At 35.5% G+C, this 22,085-nt stretch overlaps 2 protein-coding genes and 1 non-coding gene across 3 annotated transcripts in view; 1 reads left to right on the forward strand and 2 right to left on the reverse strand.

Moving 5' to 3' along the window:
* Positions 1-7,239, reverse strand: part of LOC138336107 (activating signal cointegrator 1 complex subunit 3-like) — a 332,564-nt gene extending 325,325 nt beyond the window's left edge. The window contains exons 1-3 of the mRNA XM_069285451.1: positions 6,651-7,239; positions 5,177-5,457; positions 1,613-2,030 (exon numbers count right to left, since the gene is read on the reverse strand). Coding sequence (XP_069141552.1) covers positions 1,613-2,030; positions 5,177-5,420 — 662 coding nt within the window. The 5' untranslated portion in view covers positions 5,421-5,457; positions 6,651-7,239. The remainder of the gene's footprint in view (positions 1-1,612; positions 2,031-5,176; positions 5,458-6,650) is intronic.
* Trnan-guu (transfer RNA asparagine (anticodon GUU)) lies at positions 6,788-6,861 on the forward strand. Its single transcript has one exon. It is a non-coding gene; the product is annotated as a tRNA-Asn (tRNA).
* A 7,093-nt stretch (positions 7,240-14,332) lies between the features above and the next one.
* On the reverse strand, positions 14,333-22,015 carry LOC138335451 (IST1 homolog). The gene is made up of 3 exons (XM_069284546.1): positions 21,618-22,015; positions 17,699-18,182; positions 14,333-16,682 (listed from the first exon to the last, which is right to left on the reverse strand). Exons 1-3 carry the CDS (start codon positions 21,884-21,886, stop codon positions 16,347-16,349), a joined length of 1,089 nt encoding a protein of 362 aa, XP_069140647.1. The 5' UTR covers positions 21,887-22,015; the 3' UTR covers positions 14,333-16,346.
* Positions 22,016-22,085: the final 70 nt, after the last annotated feature.

Below are 22,085 nucleotides of genomic sequence, written 5' to 3' on the forward strand. Positions count from 1 at the left end.
CTTCATCCCAGCATGTCACAGGCCCAATATCAGTACCCTGGGCCTTCTGGTTCTTGAGAAGAAGTCGTTTAAAGATTTTAGCCTTTTTGACCCCTTTGACCCTGAATGAACGTCAAGGTCATTTATTTGAACAAACTTGGTAGCCCTTCATCCATGCATCCTACAGGCCCAATATCAGTACCCTGAGCCTTCTGGTTCTTGAGAAGAAGTCGTTTTAAAGATTTTAGCCTTTTTGACCCCTTTGACCTTGAATGAAGGTCAAGGTCATCCATTTGAAACAAACTTGGTAGCCCTTCATCCCAGCATTTCACAGGCCCAATATCAGTACCCTGGGCCTTCTGGTTCTCGAGAAGAAGTCGTTTAAAGATTTTAGCCTATTTGACCCCTTTGACCTTGAATGAAGGTCAAGGTCATTCATTTGAACAAACTTGGTAGCCCTTCATTCCAGCATGCCACAGGCCTAATATCAGGTCTCTAGGCCTACTTAGTTATTCACAAGAAGTTGTTTAAAGGATTTTAGCCTATTTGACCCCTGTGACCTTGAATGAAGGTCAAGGTCATTTATTTGAACAAACTTGGTAGCCCTTCATCCCAGCATCCTACAGGCCCAAATTCAGTACCCTAGGCCTTCTGGTTCTTGAGAAGAAGTTGTTTAAAGGATTTTAGCCTATTTGACCCTGTGACCTTAAATGAAGGTCAAGGTCATTTATTTGAACAAAACCTTTCCCACCACAGGACTCGGTTATTGAGAAGAAGTCGTTTGAATGAAAAGTTTACGGACGGCGGACGGCGCACGACGACGGACGGTGCATGATGACAATAGGTCATCCTGACCCTTTGGGTCAGATGACCTAAAAACCTTCCCCACCACAGGACTTCATTTTATAGAAGCAATTTAATTTGATGTGGTAACAGGGGTAGAAGCATTTCTTACAACATTTGGACCATCCATTGAAGCGCTTTTTAAACCCATGGAAGCAATATTAAAACATGTAGAAGTATTTGTACATGCAAAGAAATCACAAGAAACAATGTAGTGAAATTGGATACGACATTCATAAAAGAATTTCAGATTGAATTTAAGATACTTTTCATAATCATTGGTCTTCTGAAGTACATGTTGGCCTGTATGCACTTCATAGATAATTTGGAAATTCCATTTGTCCTAAAATAAATTATTTTAATTTCCTCCAACTTGTTTCAAAAAAAAAGTATGTCACCTATATCGGCATGTCGACCCATTTCCAAATTCAACACATCACAATGGTTAGTTCCTTTGACATGCAAAAAATACCAATTCACACCCTATTTTTATTATGTAATTACAATGTATACTTAATATGTAATACAAGATCAAAAGGGTAGTATCAACGGGGGAAACAGACTAGTTTCATTTTCCTTGGATCGTTACCGCAATCTACTTTTTTCTGAGAAAGAGATAGAAGATAATTTGTTGAACAGAAATTTAACACCATGGATATAAGTGTTTTTTTACTGATATCAACCATGCATAGAAAAGTTATTTCTGAGAATGCCACCATGGATAGAAGCAAAACATTTTGAAGTCCTGGGGTCAGGTAGATTTTTCACTGGAAAAACCCTTGATAGTTACCTCACGCTCTGTTGTGTTTTCTTTGACGTCTGAGTTGGTCTTGTGTCTGAGTACTTCAGATCTAAGTCACGATGATCAGCTTCTTCACTGTCAGATTCAGAACTCGACAAACATTCAGTTGATGGCATCAAAAATGAAAACTTGATACCCTGTCCAAATTCCTTCACAGACGCCTCCCCTTCAGCTTCCTCTCTCATCTGGTTGTCTAACAACAGTTCGGCATCTTCAGGCATCCAGGAGACAATTCTCCTGACAATGGAACAAGCCTTAGAGGCAGCTGTAGCTGGGAACGGTCCAAAGATGTTTCTCAGTTTGGTAGCCTCTTTGCTGCTCACAGTATCCATGGTAGCACACTTGAACAAGCTGAACAAGAAAGCTGCAGCTCCTTCCACAGTCTCTAAGGAAGCTTCTTGTCCAACTACAAACAAATCAGGATTAAAGGTGATAAAAACAGAAGGGACATGGAAAATGAGCTAATGCGCTAGAAACATTTTTATGTCCTATTAAAACATATATCAGTTTGATATTTGCTTATATTTTGTCTCTAAATAGTAAAATTAATGAAATCAATCTTCACATCTTTTTGACGACAGATTTTATTCTATGACTTACCTCCCTTGAGTTCCAATGAGTTGTGACGTCATCTGAGACAATCAACTACCGTTAGCCGGTGTGCCGATGGCGGAACTGTCAACATGCATGTGGATTTTAGCCACAGGTCTTAGGTCTTACACACGGAGAAAAATATGTTATATTCCGACTTATTAGGTAGCATGTTTATCCCCTACATAATGACACATTATTGACGTCATAACCTATAAAATGACGTCACTATATGTAAATGATGATGTCATTAATGTCGAGTACATATATCATGTAGAGTATCATGTGGGGGTTAAACATAAGGTCATTTTTCACGAATGAATAAGTATTACTTTCCTATTCAGTCCACCCTGGAGTAATACGACTGTGCATGTATGTAATTTATAGTTTACACATAAAATTAACTGGGGAGTTTTGATATACATACTGGTAATTTATGTGCAAAATAAGATTGTAACTTGAAAATGGACAATTATTGCGGCCCACCTCCTTAGACCTACGTTTTGATGAAAAAAATCATCTGTTACAAACATACGCGCATGATTAAAAGAAAAAACAAAGGGTCCTCCTGCACAGTTTTCATACTTCCTTTTAGAGATTCTACTACATGTATTTAAAAAAATGTGTATAAGTCTTAGCAAGACAATTAATTCATTATTACATTTCTTTGTACATGTACTTTGAGTTACACAACAATGTGCCGATGGTGTGAAGCCGGTATGTTCAGATCGAGCAGGGTTGTATAATGATATGACGACATTCACAATATTATCATTATATAAATGCAGGTAATTTAAAATCGAAAAATTACAATGTTAAGAACGCTTTAAAATCATCATAATACATCGTAAAACTCGTCACAGCCATTGTAAATAGTATGCTCGCCAATTTCGCCCGCAATTTGCGTACTCATTAATTTCCTGTTATATTCTTCATAGTACACTTGCGTATATGTAGAATACAATTTTTACCGATTCTTTTTATCTAGACCCCTAAACCGTCTCATAATGGTCAATATAATGGTCAATATATATATATAGGCTATCTAGCGTGTCCATATTGATACAAACTATTTCTCAAATCCCTGTGGACTGTTCGTATACTTTTGAAATTTTCCAAAACTGTGCACGGTTAGATAATACAATGAAGCGGTCTTGTAAATGATTTGTCTTTTATAAGAAATAGGTTGTTTCATGGCCCTGTGTTAGTTGAACTATTAAACGTGCATATCTTGTCCACGAGTACATGTCATGCATATTTGGCCATTGTATCTAGTATCTATGTTTTGTCCCGTCTTTTTTTATCGGTCGTTCGTGCATTATTACTACTGTACATGTTATTCTATTTTTGTACACGGAAAGACCCGAAATTTTGTCGAATAAATCCGTAAAACTTATTACAGAACTTTAAAAAATAAATAAGCCTAATCCTTTCTGTGCGGTGTTCTGAAGGATTTCCAAATAGGAAATAGAGGTATGTAGTACATACATACATGAGGCGGGAAAGGGGCACGTTTGTCGCGGTATGATAGGGTTTTAGAAAGGGTATGAAGGATGTCGGGGTCTACTTTTATAAATATGCATTATATGTATGTACATGTAGCATATGTAGTGTCATTTTTGTGTTGGTCCATTTTCTTGTAAACTTTTATTTCTTCTTGTTGATATTAACTTTAAAGTGTATGTTTAGAGTTTTAATTTACAGACAAAAGTCAACCGCAACCTCCTCGAACCTGAGTTGACACACACGGACACGATGTCAAATGACTTTTGACCTAAAGAACATAACAATTTTATAGCCCAGAATATAACGATTAGAATGAGTAAACGATCATTTTTATTATATCAGGGTATGTTATAGATTGTATACTATTTATACGGATACATTTCCACTTATCAATATAGCAACTACACGTAGCGCGACTGTTTTATATATTTATAATCGCCAATACCGCAACACTGTCCCATTGAATTTCCCGGCTCTTGTCACAGCTGTTGGTCTCAGATGACGTCACGAATCTACGGCCACCTGGTGATATCAGGGGCGATAAGCGATGCGATCGTTCTAGACAAGGGTGTTTATGGACTTCGTTTCAAGCACATTTTATTGAAATTACGTCAAATACAACCTGTATTTTTTGTTGGAAATCATAAAGTGCATCACAATAAACAAATATCAACACAAAAATAGCATATTTAAAATCTGTTTTTATCACCTTTAAAGCAAAATAGAGCTTACTTATCTTACTATTAACATTTATTCACATTTTATAAATACTTCGGGAATCTTTAGGAGTGCTGGTAATTATTTAGGAACCTGCAGAACATCCAAGTTGATCTCATCTCAGACTATAAGCAATCAATGAAGATACAATTGGAACTGATTTTTTTTGTATTTGGATACTATCTAAAACTATTTAAGATAATAATCATATGGTGAACAACATAAAGGTTTTTCTCTTAGGAGGATTAAACTACATTCCAATGTACCTGGCGCATTGAGACAAATCTCCTTAGAGAAATAAACTACATACCAATATTCCTGGCACACTCAGATAAATCTCCTAAGAGAATTAAACTGCATACCAATGTTCCTGACACACTGAAACAAATCTCCTAAGAGAATTAAACTGCATACCAATGTTCCTGCCACACTGAAACAAATCTCCTAAGAGAATCAAACTACATACCAATATTCCTGGCACACTCAGATAAATCTCCTAAGAGAATTAAACTACATACCAATGTTCCTGGCACACTGAAACAAATCTCCTAGAGATTAAATACATACCAAAACTGAGACAAATCTCTAGAGAATTAAATACATACCAATGTTCCTGGCACACAGAGACAAACATACCCATGTTCCTCACACAGAGACAAATCTCTTTAGAGAATTAAATTACATACCAATGTTCCTGGCACACTGAGACAAATCTACTAAGAGAATTTAACTACATACCAATGTTCCTGGCACATTGAGACAAGTCCCTCAGAGCTGCCTTTATATCCGACCCTGAGGCGTCCACCTCTTTTCTGATCTGAGTACAGAGTGTGTTCCATGATTGGCTGTTACTCTGTTTCTCCGCCACTAGATGTCGCTTCTGTTGTAGATCGTTTTGTTGATGGCCGATGGCATGCTCTGGCGATGCACTTAGGCCAGAGAAGGCACGAATAGCGCCTGTCAGGCGGGGGAGACTGCTCATTGGTCTACTGGTTCAACATTTGTGTGTTATTGATATACTGCAATAAAGAAAAAAAGTCAACCTTGGTCGCAAAATATTTCTTCGACTCGGCTGTCAATATTGACAATTTGTGGTCACATGGTGTGGGGTGCAGTGGCATATGATTGTTATAAACACCTGATAAAAAGGGTTAAGATTTAGTTTGTTGTGAAAATTTCAAGGACTGTATGGGTTGTGTGCCTTGAAGTCTTCGAGTTTTGTGCTTTGTACTTCTGCTAATGGTAAATTGGTAATAGATTCCATTGTGAGATTGTGTGTGAAAGAAGGAGTATTTGTATGTGTCGTTGGTAGCAGATATGTAATGGTATGTATGTGGGTGTGCATGTCTATTTCTATTTCTGCAGTCTGTTTTGATGAGGAATGGCATGTCTACTATGACTCGTTTGTGTATGATTTTGAAGTAAAGTGTTAATCTTGAATGTATTCTCTGTATGTGTATAGAAATGGTAGTTTAAGGTTGTGTATCGTGTCTGTAACTGAGCTTGTGTTGTGATATCTGTTTTGGATGTATCAGTCTACTCTGAAGTATATTTTTAGCCATTTGTGTGATCTGGTTAGCATGGTCGGGGTCCCATACAGAAGAACAGTATTCCAGCTTAGCTCATTCTTACCTTTGACACAATTTAGAGATTCAGATATTGTCAGACCCTTCAAACTAGTCACAGCATTATATATACCCATGAGCCTCAGATTGTTTCATGTGAGTGTGTAATTTGGTCCACTAGTCAATGTTTGATGGGAAAATCAGGTACGATTTTGAAAACCAAGTTTGTTATTCCTGTCCCATCCGTTATCACACACAAAGCCTTCAGTTTTACTATGACATTAGTCCAGGGGTGAACATAAAAAATGTCTGATTTTTCACTATAAAATAATAAATACGAACAGCTGTTAGACTACGTGTTATCAATGCAATTGTCCGTAGAAAACAAATTGATTAAGTGAATAGAACATTGTTCCCCATAGACCTATATCCAGATGTGTCTGGCAAGCACCACAGGGCCTAAATGAGACAGCGCGAGATGGCGGGCTTCAGAGCTTGAGTCAGGTTGTCTGTTCCGTAAGTTTACAATGCACGTGGAAACCGGCGCAACTTTTGTCAGGTACTAATGACCGAATATTGAGAATTACGGATTTAATCTGATGATAAATAAAGGATATCAATTAATGCATGTATCATTTAACACCTACTTTCACTTGGCCGTCTGTGAGATTCGATTCGCTTTCACAATCGTCAGTAAACGGAAGTAGTCACCGGAAGCATGTGCTAGCTGTCATGTCTTGGTTACCAACACTCTATATAATTTGTCAATCGCATATAATGTCAAGTCTCCGTGGCGCAATCGGTTAGCGCGTTCGGCTGTTAACCGAAAGGTTGGTGGTTCAAGCCCACCCGGGGACGATTAATTACTTTTTTTTTTCTTCTTTTTTTTATACATTATTTAATAACAAAGTTATAGCCAAAATCATTTTTGAAAATACACTAGTAACTGAAAAATACCACATGTTAGAGTTTTCGAGTACACATTTGAAGAGCTATTATGTTTGAATTGTATATATGTTTCTTCTATTTCCTGAAATACGGTATTAAGTTGTTTGCTTTATCTGCCGCAAACCTGACATCAGAGATGTAAATCAAGTACGTAGATAAATATCATTTATAAATCCTTGTATAGATTATGATAAAGCGGTCGAGTTGAACTATCATGGTGATTTTTTTTTCAGAATTTTTCACTAAAACAATTTCTCATTAAACCGTTTTGTCAGGTACGTTTATGCCATTTATAAATGCCAATTATTTATAAATCCTTCGTTTATTCAGAAACATATATCATATACAAAATAATTATATGTTTCTTGTTTACCTTCATATTTCACGGGGTGGGGCCGGCGTGGGAATTAGCAGACACGCCTGTACATGTTATGTCAATTTTGTCCGCTAAATCAACCGCCAACTGTAACAGGGATTGACATAGATAGTATATATAAATCTCTGATTATAATCATGAAACCTCCTTTTACATGTTCCCAAATACATGTTTATAGACAGGTTTTACTAAATACACGACGTAGTTATTATTATTGTCCTTTCAACCACATGGATCTGAGAATTAGTTACAGCAGAGATTTAAATATAATACTATTTAAAAAAAAAAAAAAATCATTTCACAATCATTCACAAAAAGACTGTATAAAATTGGTGAGAGAACTTCGCCTTGGAAGAGACCGATTTTGTTATCAAAATATTCTGATTATGACCATTGTATTTTACACATGATTTTACATTTTCATATAGAGACTTAATAATTTTTAAAAATTTTCCTTGAACTCCGTGTTTTATAAGTTTACACCAAAGTTTCCCTCTATCAATAAGATCAAATGCCTTTTTATAATCAATGAAACAACAGTACAAACGTTTCTTTTTTATTAAGAGTTCTATTAATTAGTGATTGAAGGACGAATATTGCATCTACTGTTGAGTGGCCAGCTTTAAAACCAAATTGAGCATCAGTTATAACAGAATTTTCCTTATCCCACTTAATCAGCCTTCTGTTAAACACTGCGGTAAATAGCTTTCCCATACAACTGACTAAAGTTATACCTCTATAATTATTAACATTATTTATATCACCTTTTTTATGTACTGGGACGATGGAGCCACGTGACCACACTTCTGGAAAGAACACGGACTCAAAAATTCTCCTAAAGAGTTTTGATATACAAGGTATCAAAATATCTTCACAATCTAAGAATAATTCGTTTAAAATTAGATCTTCACTGCAACTTTTATCTCTTTTCAGATTACGAATTGCAAAATGTATTTCCTCTTCAGTAAATGGTTCATCTAATTCATTAAATATTGTTGAATCTATATCGTTATGCGTTGAATGTACAGGTAAATAACATCCTGGTCCAGGTATTACATAACCACCAAACCAAAGGCATGGCTAATTATATATCTATATCGGTGTATCTACTCGTATATCGATTAAAATTTGAAAGCGACCGCACGGTCTGAAAAAATAGTAAGTTTGTTTTGCTAATATCTCGATATTTTGATCTTTTATAATATCACAAAGAAATTCTTTCTACCACATCTTGAAACGTATTACGGTATTGTAATAAATGTATCTCCATAATTCGGTAAACAACACACAACGCAATTTTGTAATGATCAATCATCGGTGTGTACAGAGATTTATACTATTTAAATCTCTGGTGTGTACGTACGTCAAGCATCGTATTCTTGATGCTTAAAGTTAATCAAGGATTTCTTTAATTTTTACGTAAAATTTCATTTTACCGTTACAAACTTTGCAATTCACAATGTATTAAAGATGCAGACTACAGGAAAATAGTATCTAATTAAAGCATATTCGTTGTTGAACTCCTCGACAAATAATCAGAAATTCATTTCTGTTTGGATTTTCTTTCATAACTACACGAAGATACCTGCAATTAGAGCATAATTTAGAGCATTTGAAACATCGAATTTCACACTTTTAGTTCTTTACATTCGAGCTAAAGTTATTGTCTAAAAAGTAATCATAAAAAAATAGTTGATCGGCTTTTCCTGTGACCGTCGATTTAAGTGATAGCACATCAGTTATAGGACAGCTATATATACATGTATGATTATAACGTCACGGGGCTAGAAAAATATGCATAATCGGGTGGTCAGAAAATTTGGGGTCTTCCCCAAACACCAACTCTAGGTAGGGTGAGGTGTTTTTATAAGGGTTACGGTGTGTTGATAGGGAGTTATAGTCTATCTCAGAATTGTTCTCAGTGCAACATCACATTAAATCTCAGGTAAATCAACTCACCTGGTAAATCAGTAACTGTGAATTATTGGCGAGCTGTTGCAGAATAGATGTATAAAACAGCTGCATACGTTGGGAAAATAATCATACTTACCCTCATATTCAAATTGTTAACATTGTCCGTTGAATAATCAACTTGGCCTTTTGTTGTTAATAAAATATTTTGAATTTAATTTCTTATGATTTTGTGATAAACATCTACAGTCCAATATACAGTATGTTTCTTATTGACTTATACTTGTTTATTTTGAGTTATAGTGTAAATAAATGTGTTCAATATAAATATTGTACTATATCATTTGATTTCTTTTTCGATTTTAAACGTGTTTTATTGTTGAATAACAAAAGAATTGGACACCAGTTATATCACCTAAGTCCTTTCCTTAATAATACAACATGAAATTAATATACAGTCATCACGTGATGATAACAAAATACGTCAAAAACAAATTATATATGTATAATACAATATTTTTAGGAGAGAGAGAGAGAGAGAGAGAGAGAGAGAGAGAGAGAGAGAGAGAGAGAGAGAGTGGAGCGAAAAGAGAGAGAGAGAAATAATGTGAGATGATAATTCTTAAAAAGAGTTACCTCTAGTTTAGCTTACATATAATCAAAAACTACATTGTTACACTAGACTTTACAAATTTATGTACAATATTTACATGGTTAAAAAATAACTGTATTTTGATCTACAGAAAAGTCAGGACTTCAGTAATAAGGACTTTATAATTAGAGTATTTGTAAATTAATGTTGACATTCGACACATCTAAATTATGAAATAAGTCTTTGAGTTTCAAATTGTGTACACTCAAAGAAATAGTGACAGGCATTATCACATGCATTTCCGAAGATACAGGAAGGATCACTTATAAAGTTTGTTCTGCTATGGTCAAAGTTAAGGGAACTGCATTTGAATCTTGGTTTATTGTGGATCTTTGTTACGGATGTATAAATGTATATGTATTGCCTTTATATGGTCTCCCAATTTAGCACTATAATAAAAATAACTCCCATAAAAGTACCTATGACAATCAGTAAATTTCAAGAAATTTTCATAAAAAGTAAAAATCTGCATCAATGTCATATATTTTTCGAGATTAAATGAAAGTAGCCAAATTTTATACCACAAATTCAATTAGTCCAGGATCCTATTTCTCGAAAGAAAAGTGCAGACTTAAAATCAAAATTTAATTTTTTTTCTCCTTATTTATGAGAGAGATGACCTGAATGTCCCGCTAGGAGGAAAGAAACTTATATAAGAATATGAATTATGTTACAACTAAGAAATTCTCTCAAACATTAGGTCATCCAGAAAACATATTTTTGACTTTAGTTCCCTTTCTTTTTTTTCTGGAGAAAAAGATGATTCGAGTTGAAGAAATACTTAATTAAGAGGAAATGTTTACCACAGTCGTATATCTAAAAAGGTTAATTCATCTTTATTTCAAGAGTGTGTATACCCATTATGTAGGCATAATACCTTGGAATAACATGACAAACAATCAGGTATTGTGGAGGGGGCTAAAAGACAGAAGAATCTGAGGTTGGGAAGGTTACATAAAGAAGTACATTGATATGGTACTGATATATCTCCCATGTGTAGCTATTTCCTTCTGTATTTAGTACCACTTTTTAGTTTAGAACTAAGTGATAATTACATAAATGGTACTAAGTACCTATCAATCAGGCATGGGCAGGCATAAAAAGAGCATCAATGCGCATACATTTATACCAAGGGATGAACTTTCTGTATTCCATGTCAATGCTGCATGGTGCCTGAAAAAAAGTACCAGCAATTAGCTGATTTAGAGAAAACATTTTATACTCTCTGTAAAGACATTAGTGTGTAAAAAAATATACACACACCTATTATTATAGGACCATTGTATTTTCCTCCAAATATATTTATTTTCCTGGATAACACTATGTACAGAACAAAAATTTACAAATTAGTACATCAGAACAGATTAGGTCGTGACTACTGCTATATAAATCGTAATTTTAGACATGTCGCTGCTACCAAAGAAAAAGTAACCATGTTTTGTTTATAAAAGCCGTCCGGAGGCAAAGGGCTGATAGCAGTCACTCGACTAATACCTTAACTTATAATATTAGGTCAGTTTTTTGACTTAGTTCAATATCGTAAGGTTTCATATAAATAAATAAATCATCGGCAAAGAATAAAAGAGGGCCAAGAATAGATCCTTGGGCATCCCTGCTAAAATTTGACCTAAAATACATGTACATACGACATTTTGATAAAATATTTTATTATCATATGATTATTTGGAAAACATTAAAAAACATTAGCGTCTGAATATATAAATTACTGTAAAATAAATGAAAATTAAAATGTCTTATTAACGTATGATTATTAAAAATAATTTTGTTGATAAAAAAAGTAATAATAAAATACTTAAAGCTTGTGCCTAAACTGAACACAGCAGTATATCCTATAATATATCGATATATCATTGGTAAGTATAGAAAATTACCTGGTTGAAAAGTTACCTGTTTTGGTGTTAGATTTTGAAACAGACTATAACTAAACTTCAAATTAGCCGACAATTTTACCTCGATATCGACGGCTTAGAGGTTATTCCGGTCGCGCGCGACACGGAGAGGTTTCTACACGTGCTAATCAAGCCATTTCCAGCATAAATTTAAATTATCATTTTTGACTGCACAAATCCTTTAATGCAATCCAGTAGACGTTTGACATAGATAACGTTCATCATTACATATTGAACCATCTTGGACAGCCCATCTCCATTTAGATCAGTTACAGTTCAAAGAACTTTGTTTGGATGCAACTTTAGGTAAACGTATTGAATAGATGATAGGGTGGTGTTCAGAAACCTCACAATATCGAATTAAATCTATACAATATGATTCTATCAATATATGGAGTTTCCTGTTTCGGGATGAAACGTACATACTGGACCAATGCATTCAGTTCTTAAAGGATTTGCTGAAGTCAAGTTGACTCTAATATCTCAAAAAATCACCGAACGATTGTTATCTATAAATCATATCGTTCATCACGGACATTAACATTTAAATCGCCTATTACACCTTATACAAAAATTCCAAAATATCAATGTGTTCGAGAAAACATCCATACATATTAGGTTGTAACGACGCTGGCATGTATACTGAAAACCTGTATGAATGTTCTTCTTTGGGTGATTGTAATTCTAGACCAACAATTCTAGGACTATCAATTGTAAGTTCTTGTTTATTAAGACAAGATTGAACAGAAGGGGTCTAATTCATGGACTGGTTTTGCAATACACTTGTAACAGGGTAATTTTATACTAATTTGTTTGTTACCAGTGGTATACCTGTGTACGTATGTCCAGTTTACCTGTGTGACGCGTATACGTAGTCGAAGTCTGTGCCCTGTCTCGTTCCTGTTTTGTGGTCATTGTCCGTGTTTGGCAGGGAAAATCTCGGATACCCGGAGTTATTAGTGACATATGATGTTCCCCTATCCAATGCTCTGACAGTCCGCACACAGCAATGCCGTAGGTACTGAGACAGTCTAGAAGATAAGGTGTACTAGTCATGATGTCCTCACAGTTCCAGCACATAACATTACATGTAACTAGGCCATTTTTGATCATTGTGCTCATTCCAGAAAACCTGTCGTGGTAGTCATGGTCTTGCATGTATTCCAGGTGGCCAAAAATCTGGGTCGTCGATGAAGTCGGTACCATCATCTAAGACATTCAGCAGGGCTGAAGCAGTGCTTTTAGAGCGTTTTTCGAGGTAGCGGAGAAACGTAACTTTAATTTGACTCCATTGTCTTCTATGAAGTCTCTCATTGCACTTTCAGAGGCTATGTATTTATTTATTTATTCCGTGAATGTAATACCTTTTAACACGTTTTGTGTGTTTGGCTGGTACAAATCCAATGAATCTGCCACTCAATTTCTTTGAAGACAGTGACAATGGACTTTAATTTGGGCGAAGTCAGCACATGAATTTTAACTTTTATGTTTGCCAGACGGTTGATTGATTTCAACTCTCTTTGGTAGTTCAACTAGGTTATTCTGGTAAAGTTGAGAGGTAGGTTTCGTGACCGATATTGCCGTCCCATTACGTCGATTCAGTTTGGTATCATTGGTTGCTGTGCTGGATGAAGTGTCGTTTATTGTCACGTGAGCATATGTTTGTGACTGCATGATTAGGTGGCTCCATGACTATCTCGGATTCGTCACCACTCAGTAGATGAAAAGGATTGGATGTTTCGAGAAAACTGGTTGTTCATCTTCAAGTTCTTTTGGGGTGGTTTTATTTGTTGTCGCTCTGATAGTGTTATTTGTATGCTTACTTTTCTGTCAATTGTCTTGTGCTTTTGCATGTTTGATTAATTGCGATTGTAGGCTGTTCTAGGCATTTTTCAGAACGTCACTCATTCTTTGCACTTCTTCTACTGATCTCATTTTTCCCGTTGATAGTTTAACAGCAGTTTTGCAACTTGCAACGCCTTTTAATTGGTTATTGTCAATTCTGCTGGATATCGTTAGAAAATCCTGTATATTTTCTGAAATCGTTTTCATTTATTTGTTGAGGTTGCTAATTTTTGTTCTGTCTTAGTCTGGGAATGTTTTAGTTTTTGATCTCTCGTTTACACGTGTATCTACGCTGTTCTTATCTTTTGTCAACATGTCGTTCTGTTTCAGTTCTTTTTCTAGTTTTGTCAGGTGGGATTTACCGGCGTCGAGTTTTTGCTGCATCCCTTCCTTTCACTAGTTTATATTACATAGTCATGTTTTGTAATTTCACTTTTCATAGAAGTTATTCCATGTCTATGTTTACATTTCATGTCATTCATTTCCAACTGAACCTTCACAAGAATTTCTTTCATAGAGTGTTATATAGAATTCATAATGCAGTAGGTCGCCTTGTTAACCGATGTAAATCACAAGTACTGCAAAAGTCAACTGGACAAAGTATCAAGGGAAATTTTCAAATTTTACTGACAAATTCTCAAGTCTCGTATTCTTGTCAAAGTTAACACAAATAAGTTAAACAACAGATTGTTTAGAAAAGTTTTTACATTTTAATTTTAACAATGTAAAAAGAATTGCACCATAAATGGTTATATTAGAGTTTTACGAACTGAACAAAAATCATGAATTTTCCCTATCAAAAGATTTGTCACCTTTCAATTTAATCATGTTTAAAGAACGCTAGAAGTTTTCATCAAGCTGTACAGATTCCCATGATAATAACTTACACATATTAAATATTGTCTTATACTTCATCATAAATAACATATTATTTCTAATGGGTTTTGAGAAAAGTGAAAGCTATGTACACTATGATGTATTCTTTTAGCAAGATGAATTAGTTATCCCTCAAATAATCAATAATAATAAACAAGCTAAGTGTCTAGGTCCAAACATAAACCTAAATCAGTGTTATAATGCTTGCTTTACAGAATTATAAACTCTGTTATACACAGTATACATATATATGTACACAGACAAAGGCTGAAACACAACATATAGATTACAAAGCACTAGCAATAATAATTGATGTTTCTGGTCAGGATAGCATTTCTATATAAAAAATCCCAGATGTTGATGGACTAATAAATAAAAGGATAATATCAACACATAACTTATAAATCCTTGTTCTGATATTTTAAATTTAGTTTTACATTCATGCTTATTTAATGTTGGATCAATCATCAACACTCCACCTGCTACACTGACAGTGTACAGCATGTTAGTGTATTTATATGTTAGTTGTATAATTATATATGTCTTCACTGTCCTCTACTAACGTTAACATGATAAACATCATCACTCATGTATAACATAAAAGAGTAAAACTATGAAGGGGAAAGAATAGCTGAGTTTCATTAAATAATTACGAGATTTACAAAGAAAGATGTTTTTCCTGAAATATTTGTTAACTGTATATGAATTTGTCCAGAATGCCTAAATACAATTGATAAAACAAATTATGATATGACTCTCTTTGAGATTTCTCCTGTAAAACTTTTCAAGATTTATTACAAATCACATTCTGGATGAAGGATCATACTTTATCTATCATTTAAAGTTTAAATTACACTTATGGGACATGAACCTAAATAAATCATGTATATTTGAGTAAAATACATATTTAAGACGTGTCAGATACCTTACTAAGTAATATATATCAATTATTGTGCAAAATGTGTCAAATAAAATAATTATAATGGAAATTCCTTCTTTCTGTATTTTGAACTGGCCCTCCTCAAATTTTGTAACGATAGTATAGTAGTGTTGAACTTTAGTGACCTCCCACAATGCACTGCATATGTAAACAAAATGGTGGGTCAAAAACGTGGGTGAAGCGAACACAAACGAATTCCGATAGAAAACAGTCAACGTCAAGAGTCAGTAACGTGCGTGATTGGGAAAGTAGGTAAATATAAATGGATCACTGAAATGCAAGAGTCCGGAGCAACTCCCCACTTTATACTTGCGTGATGTACATATGTGCAATAAGTCAGGAACCTCCCTTCACGGTGCCCTGTCGAATGAAAAGTCTCATTTGACTTATGACTTATCATTCTTATGCTAAATACAAATTGTTTTATAACAAATATGGCTTAAACATCATTTGTCAACCATCGTAAATTAGAAAATAATCTTCAAATGTGGAAAACTTATATTCCTTGTCATATCAGCAAGTTTGTTGTTCATTATAACCTCACTTTTGGCCAGCTTTCGTTTTGTATTCCAAAAATAGAATATGACGGTCTATTTTTATCATTTTTGAGCTAGGTATTTCCCACGGTTTCCTGTTGTTTTAGATAACCAATCATTGTAATAAAATATTCAATAAACATCTGAAAACCATATCTAAGCATACAGAACAAATTATAAAAGGTTCATGTCCCTTTAACACAATTACAAATTTATACATCAATAATCATGAATTATCTTGTAATCTTATCATTACAAGGCTACAAACATTGTCTTTGTATTGTAATTAGGTCACTAACATCTTAAAGAACTAACAAACTTCATTGTAAAAATAATTCAAAGGTTTGATTCACTTTTTCTTTTTCAATTGTTCAAATCTTCTCGTCAAATCATCAAAATCCACATCATCTCCACCTGCAGAACTGGTGCCCACAGAATTCCCAGGATCAGGCAGTGTGTTGGTTGGAACTGTTGGGAGTTCCGGGAATCCATCTTTGAATCCGACAGGAGGGGGTTGATGCTGGGGAGGGGGTTGGGTGGGGCCGGAGTTCTGAAGCTGTTTCTTTGGATCCTCACCTAACCAGTTGTCATAATCAGAATTCTGTCCACTCTGTGGGGGTGGGTAGGCAGGGGTATCTATCCCGGCCGCTGGGGGTGCCTGTGGTAAGGGTGGAGGCTGCTTCGCCTGAAAAAGTTTACATCAATATATATCAATAAATAACTCTAGACTTTTGATACCCTTAAGACTTTTAAACCAGATATTAAAAATACTGTATTAATTATATACATATATATGTTTAATTGAAAACCAAGATGATAAAAAAATGGTTGAAATATGAAGACATTTACTAACAGTAAGCTGAATCTGCAATGTGTTACCCGATACGTATAGTTCTAAAGTTAAGATGACATTATGACATTGTTCAAAGGAGTAGATACGATAGGACCAGTATTTGGCCTTAATTTTTCAGGCCGAAAAATATTAACTCTGATCCACATCAATTTCACATCAATAAATACTCTCATACTTGCCATTCATTAAAACATAACATTTTGTAACCATGTACACGATGTGCTCCATCTATGACGTCATCAAATTGATGATTTTCCTCTTGTCGCCAAATTTTGCTAGAAATTCATCATCTTTAGGTTAGAAAAGGCTTGAAATGGATTTGGCTGCCACCTTGGAGCAACTTTATACTTTGCATGGATATGCGTAAATACAGGATACACAACGTGTGAAAATCTCTTTCTGCTCCACGAAGGCGGCCACATTCATTTTTAGAGAAAACCACTCAAAAAGTATGATTTTTCAAGGATTTTTGTGAAAATTGGCGGGAAACTGCCTGTTGATAACGTCATAGTGAACATAATCGCCACATGCGAGATATTTTCGGGATGTAATGTGTTAGCAAATGTATTCAACAGCTATATGGCAAAATATGTTGTTCTTTACTGGAGAATTAATTTTGGGGCCATATTTGAGTCTTAACGTACCTTCTCCTTTCTCTAATTCTATTTGGTTACTACTGGTATCAAAACTTCAAACAAGAAATTTGTATTGACTCAAAGAAAGTTAATTAGAGTGAACTCTTATATTAGCTCCACAGATATTCATTTTCAGGATATAAATTTATAAATATATTCTATATATGTTATACCTAAACTGTATTGAATTCATCGCAAGCTTAAGTTTTTTACCTGTGGGGGAGGGTACATCATGGCCTGGCTTGGGGGAGGGTAAGGATGTTGCTGGGGAGGAGGGTAAGGCGATGCTTGTGGCTCCAACAAACCCATGCCACCACTACCACCACCACCACCTGTACCACAACTTCCTCCACCACCTTTCTTCTCTCCTAAATCAATCAGAAAATTCTCAGCACTGAACATTTCATCCTGAGCCATTATGGATGGGTCAGGTTCAAATGGCACATTGTAGGTCTTGGCAATCTCCATCATGTAACGTTCTACAAGAATCTTTGGCGGAGCCTCCACTCCTAACTTATGCATGACTTTTTCACTGACGTTATTAAGTTCATTTGTTCGGCATGCTTGAGCAAATTCTTTGCCATACTTTGCACTGAACTGGTCAGACACATGTTTTAGTTCTTGTACGTCAGCCTGAAGACGGGGTGTGGCCCAAATTATACTCGCAATGGATTCTTCGAGCCCCGGATCCAATTCTCTGTGAAGAGAAATAAATATAATATAAGTGAAAAGGATTTGTCATTTTTCTCAGCAAATATTAACAAATATTTGTCTTATTCAGTCAAATGAAACACCAACGTAAAGCTAAATAAATTTCAGTGTGTCTAATTCTTGCTTAAGGACAAAGATTTAGAAGAAATGTCGTAAATTTTCATTAAAAAATATGACATCTCATGAAATGACAGCACGCTTCATAAAGTAAGATTGTAACCCTCGCACCCAATCTTTCCCAGGGTGCATTGCGGTCCCTACAATTTCACCTCTGTAAAAGGCACATAGAAATTTCAAGATTACTGAAAATGTATTTTGGACACATACCAATTTCTTTAATACATATTGTAAGTTTCCTTTTGTATCCTTTTAATGAAAATGACTGTCAGTTCTGACATAATATAATTTTATCATATAATATGATAATTATCAAACCAAACAATAATAATTTTTTTGTGAATACACTGGATTTACTTGTAAGTAAATAGTCATGATTTGCATACGACGTCCGCTGTTTCAAAAACAATCACTGTGACATCTAGTCCGCTAAACCTGCCCATATTATCAGGCTTTTTAAATTTAATTTTTTTTTTGCCTAATATATAGTCAGCTCGCGGTACCTCTTAAAAATGTGAAATCGTAAGCCAGATTTGGCCTATGCTACGTCAGCGGCATATTTCTAATATATCGTCCATGCAATGCTGTGAAAACGTACACATATACCTATATATTGGGATCCTATGTACTCTACTGCCCCCATGTTACATCCTATTCATGAAATTAAACAACTCTGCACAATGAAATACTTCCGAGACCCTTCTATTTCACACATTTGTAATGGCTGCCGTATACACATTTAGTAGAGCAAACGGCAGCCAATCAACTTCGCTTCTGGTTTTATTTTTAAAAAACCATGTGTAGTTGAAAGATAAACACAATTCTACCGTGTATATGCTTCATGTATATGCAACGTGAATATCGGGAAAGTGATCAGTACCAGCAATAGTCGAGTTCAATTTGAATATTTGACAACATGTCGGTATGTCGACCATAATTTCACTATAAAAAGTCTAACTGGCTAGCATTTTGTTTATCTTTCAACTACACGTGGTTTTTAAAAAATAAAACCGGAAGCGAAGTTGATTGGCTGCCGTTTGCTCTACTAAATGTGTATACGGCGGCCATTACAAATGTGTGAAATAGAAGGGTCATGTAATCATGTAATTAAAACACCAATTTAAGTCCTTTTGACTTCTGGAGGAGTATCCTTGTATGTGATCAAATAATCGATCAGGTAGCACTATAACAAGTAGGAGAGAATTTGGAGGGTTCATTGTGCCAGTGCTGGTTAAGACGCGATTTAAAGGAGTTCACAGACTTTGCAGACACTATGTTTTCTGGCAAACTGTTCCATATATCTACAATTCTGCTGTTAAACCGATGTTTGGTTACTTCTAGTCTGGATACTGGCTTCAAGATCTTTTTAGAGTGACCTCTTGTGAAGGTGATGGAAGACATTATAAACAATTTATCTTTGTCGACTTTATCAATGTTGTTGATAATCTTGAACATTTGTATGAGATCGCAACGTTTTCTCCTATACTCAAGGCTTGGTAGTCCTAAGGATCTTAGACGCTGTTCGTAGGATAAGTTGGTTAATCCATTTAATCTTTTGGTAGCTCTCCTCTGGACATTCTCGATCACAATTTTATCCTTAAGTAACATAGGGTTCCAGATGCAGGATGCATATTCCGTATTAGGCCGAACCAGGGACTTGTACAAGTTAAGGAACATTGTTGTATCGATGTAGGTAAAGGTTTTGAAGATCAGACCAGTTAATCTGTTAGCTTTTGAAACAGAGTTGGAGGCATATGCATGCTCACTAAATTTCATTTTGCTATCAAAAGTTACGCCAAGATCTTTTTCGGATTTAGTTTTGGTAATTTCACTCTTTTGACCTTCATTTTCGATGTTATATTTGTTAAATGTTGTCCTTGGAGTTACCAAGGGTCTCGGAAGTATTTCATTGTGCAGAGTTGTTTAATTTCATGAATGGGATATGTAACATGGGGGCAGTAGAGTACATAGGATCCTAATATACAGGTATGTGTACGTTTTCCCGGCATTGCATGGACGATATATTAGAAATATGCCGCTGACGTAGCGTAGGCCAAATCTGGCCTACGATTTCACATTTTTAAGAGGTACCGCGAGCCGACTATATATTAGGCAAAAAAATGAAAATAACAAGAGATCCCAGAGGGATCTTGGCATCTTGGCTACCACCATAGAATGATCTATGCCTGACAATGGAAAGAAGGATCTTTTCCCTGCTTTTCAAACTTTTTCAAATATACAACATATGACATTTAAGACAGATCACTTTATTCCTTTCTGAGAATCAGCGATGAATTCCAAGATGGCCACAAGTTGGCCATCTTGTTCACCGATCGGTCCCAAAATGTTTTATGCACAATTAGGGTCTTAGGGGAATCTACATATGAAATTTGAGAAACATTCCTTTAGCACTTTCTGAGAAATAGTGGTAACAAACTTTAACTATCAAAATCCAAGATGGCCGCTGGTCGGCCATCTTGTTGACTGATCAGTCCCAAAATGAAATATGCACAACTAGGGTCCCAGGGGAATCTACATATGAAATTTGAGAAAGATCCCTTCAGTTCTTTCTGAGTAATAGTGGTAACAAGCTTTAACTATCGAAATCCAAGATGGCCGCCGGTCAGCCATCTTGTTGACCGATCGGTCTCAAAATGTACTATGCACAACTTCGGTCCTAGGGGAACCTACATATGAAATTTGATAAAGATCCCTTCAGCACTTTCTGAGAAATTGCGGTAACAAGAATTGTTAACGGACAGACGGACGGACGGAAGGACGGACGGACAACGGACCATGGACGAAAGGCGATTTGAATAGCCCACCATCTGATGATGGTGGGCTTAAAAAGCCTAATAATATAGGTAGGTTTAGCGGACTATGTGACATCATATATGCAAGGAGCGCAATGTATTAAACAATCGTCATAGCATAATATTCTGTGACCCGAGGTCAACAGACGGCCAGTTTGTGTGCCGTTAACATATATAGGTGAATGCGGGACCGCATTCCGCAATGAACCCTGGGTGAGACTGGCTCACACCATCATGTTACATCAAATATCATGGTCAGTGCCCAAAGACACAAGCGCTTGCAACATATTCGTCCAATTTAACCCCAAATGACTTATCCTTCTCATGTACATTTGTACGTCCTGGAAGTCATCAAAGATTACAACGCTATAGCATATACTCTCCAGCAATTTCCAACTTTACTACATTGTAAACAAAACTTAACCCGGAATCAATTTCCTGAAAATGAAAGTAGAAATTATTTATAAATAGGTTCGTGAATGAATGCATACTTTTGTGTTTGTATTAATCCAAATCTGGCGAGCAGAAGGTCACAATACATCTCCAGTAGTTCCATGGCTTCCACTAGATAATCCTCTCGGATGATATGTTCCACTCGAATCCTTGCCCGATCATCCTTAGCAGCCGAAATGTAATCTGCTATTTCTTTTCTGGCTTTGGTCGCAAGTTCTGTTTTCTTCTTTTCCAATAATTTCAATCGATTGATCGTCAATCGAAGATTGGTTTTCAGCTTACTATAATTTGTACCGCTACTGAACATGGTTGATATCACAGCAAATGTCAATTCGATGTGGAAATATTCTTTTATAAATTAGCAGCGAGTCATCAAACGATGGAGTCACAGGACTATGAGCGAATTCCTATTTGTTTGGGTGTTGACGTCATACACTTCCTACTGTATCGGAAAGTAGATAGCGTTGGCTGCTGATTGGTTGTTAATATGAATCATACTTTATCGC

This window comes from Argopecten irradians, chromosome 1, assembly GCF_041381155.1.
Source record: "Argopecten irradians isolate NY chromosome 1, Ai_NY, whole genome shotgun sequence".
Classification (NCBI taxonomy): Eukaryota; Metazoa; Mollusca; class Bivalvia; order Pectinida; family Pectinidae; genus Argopecten; species Argopecten irradians.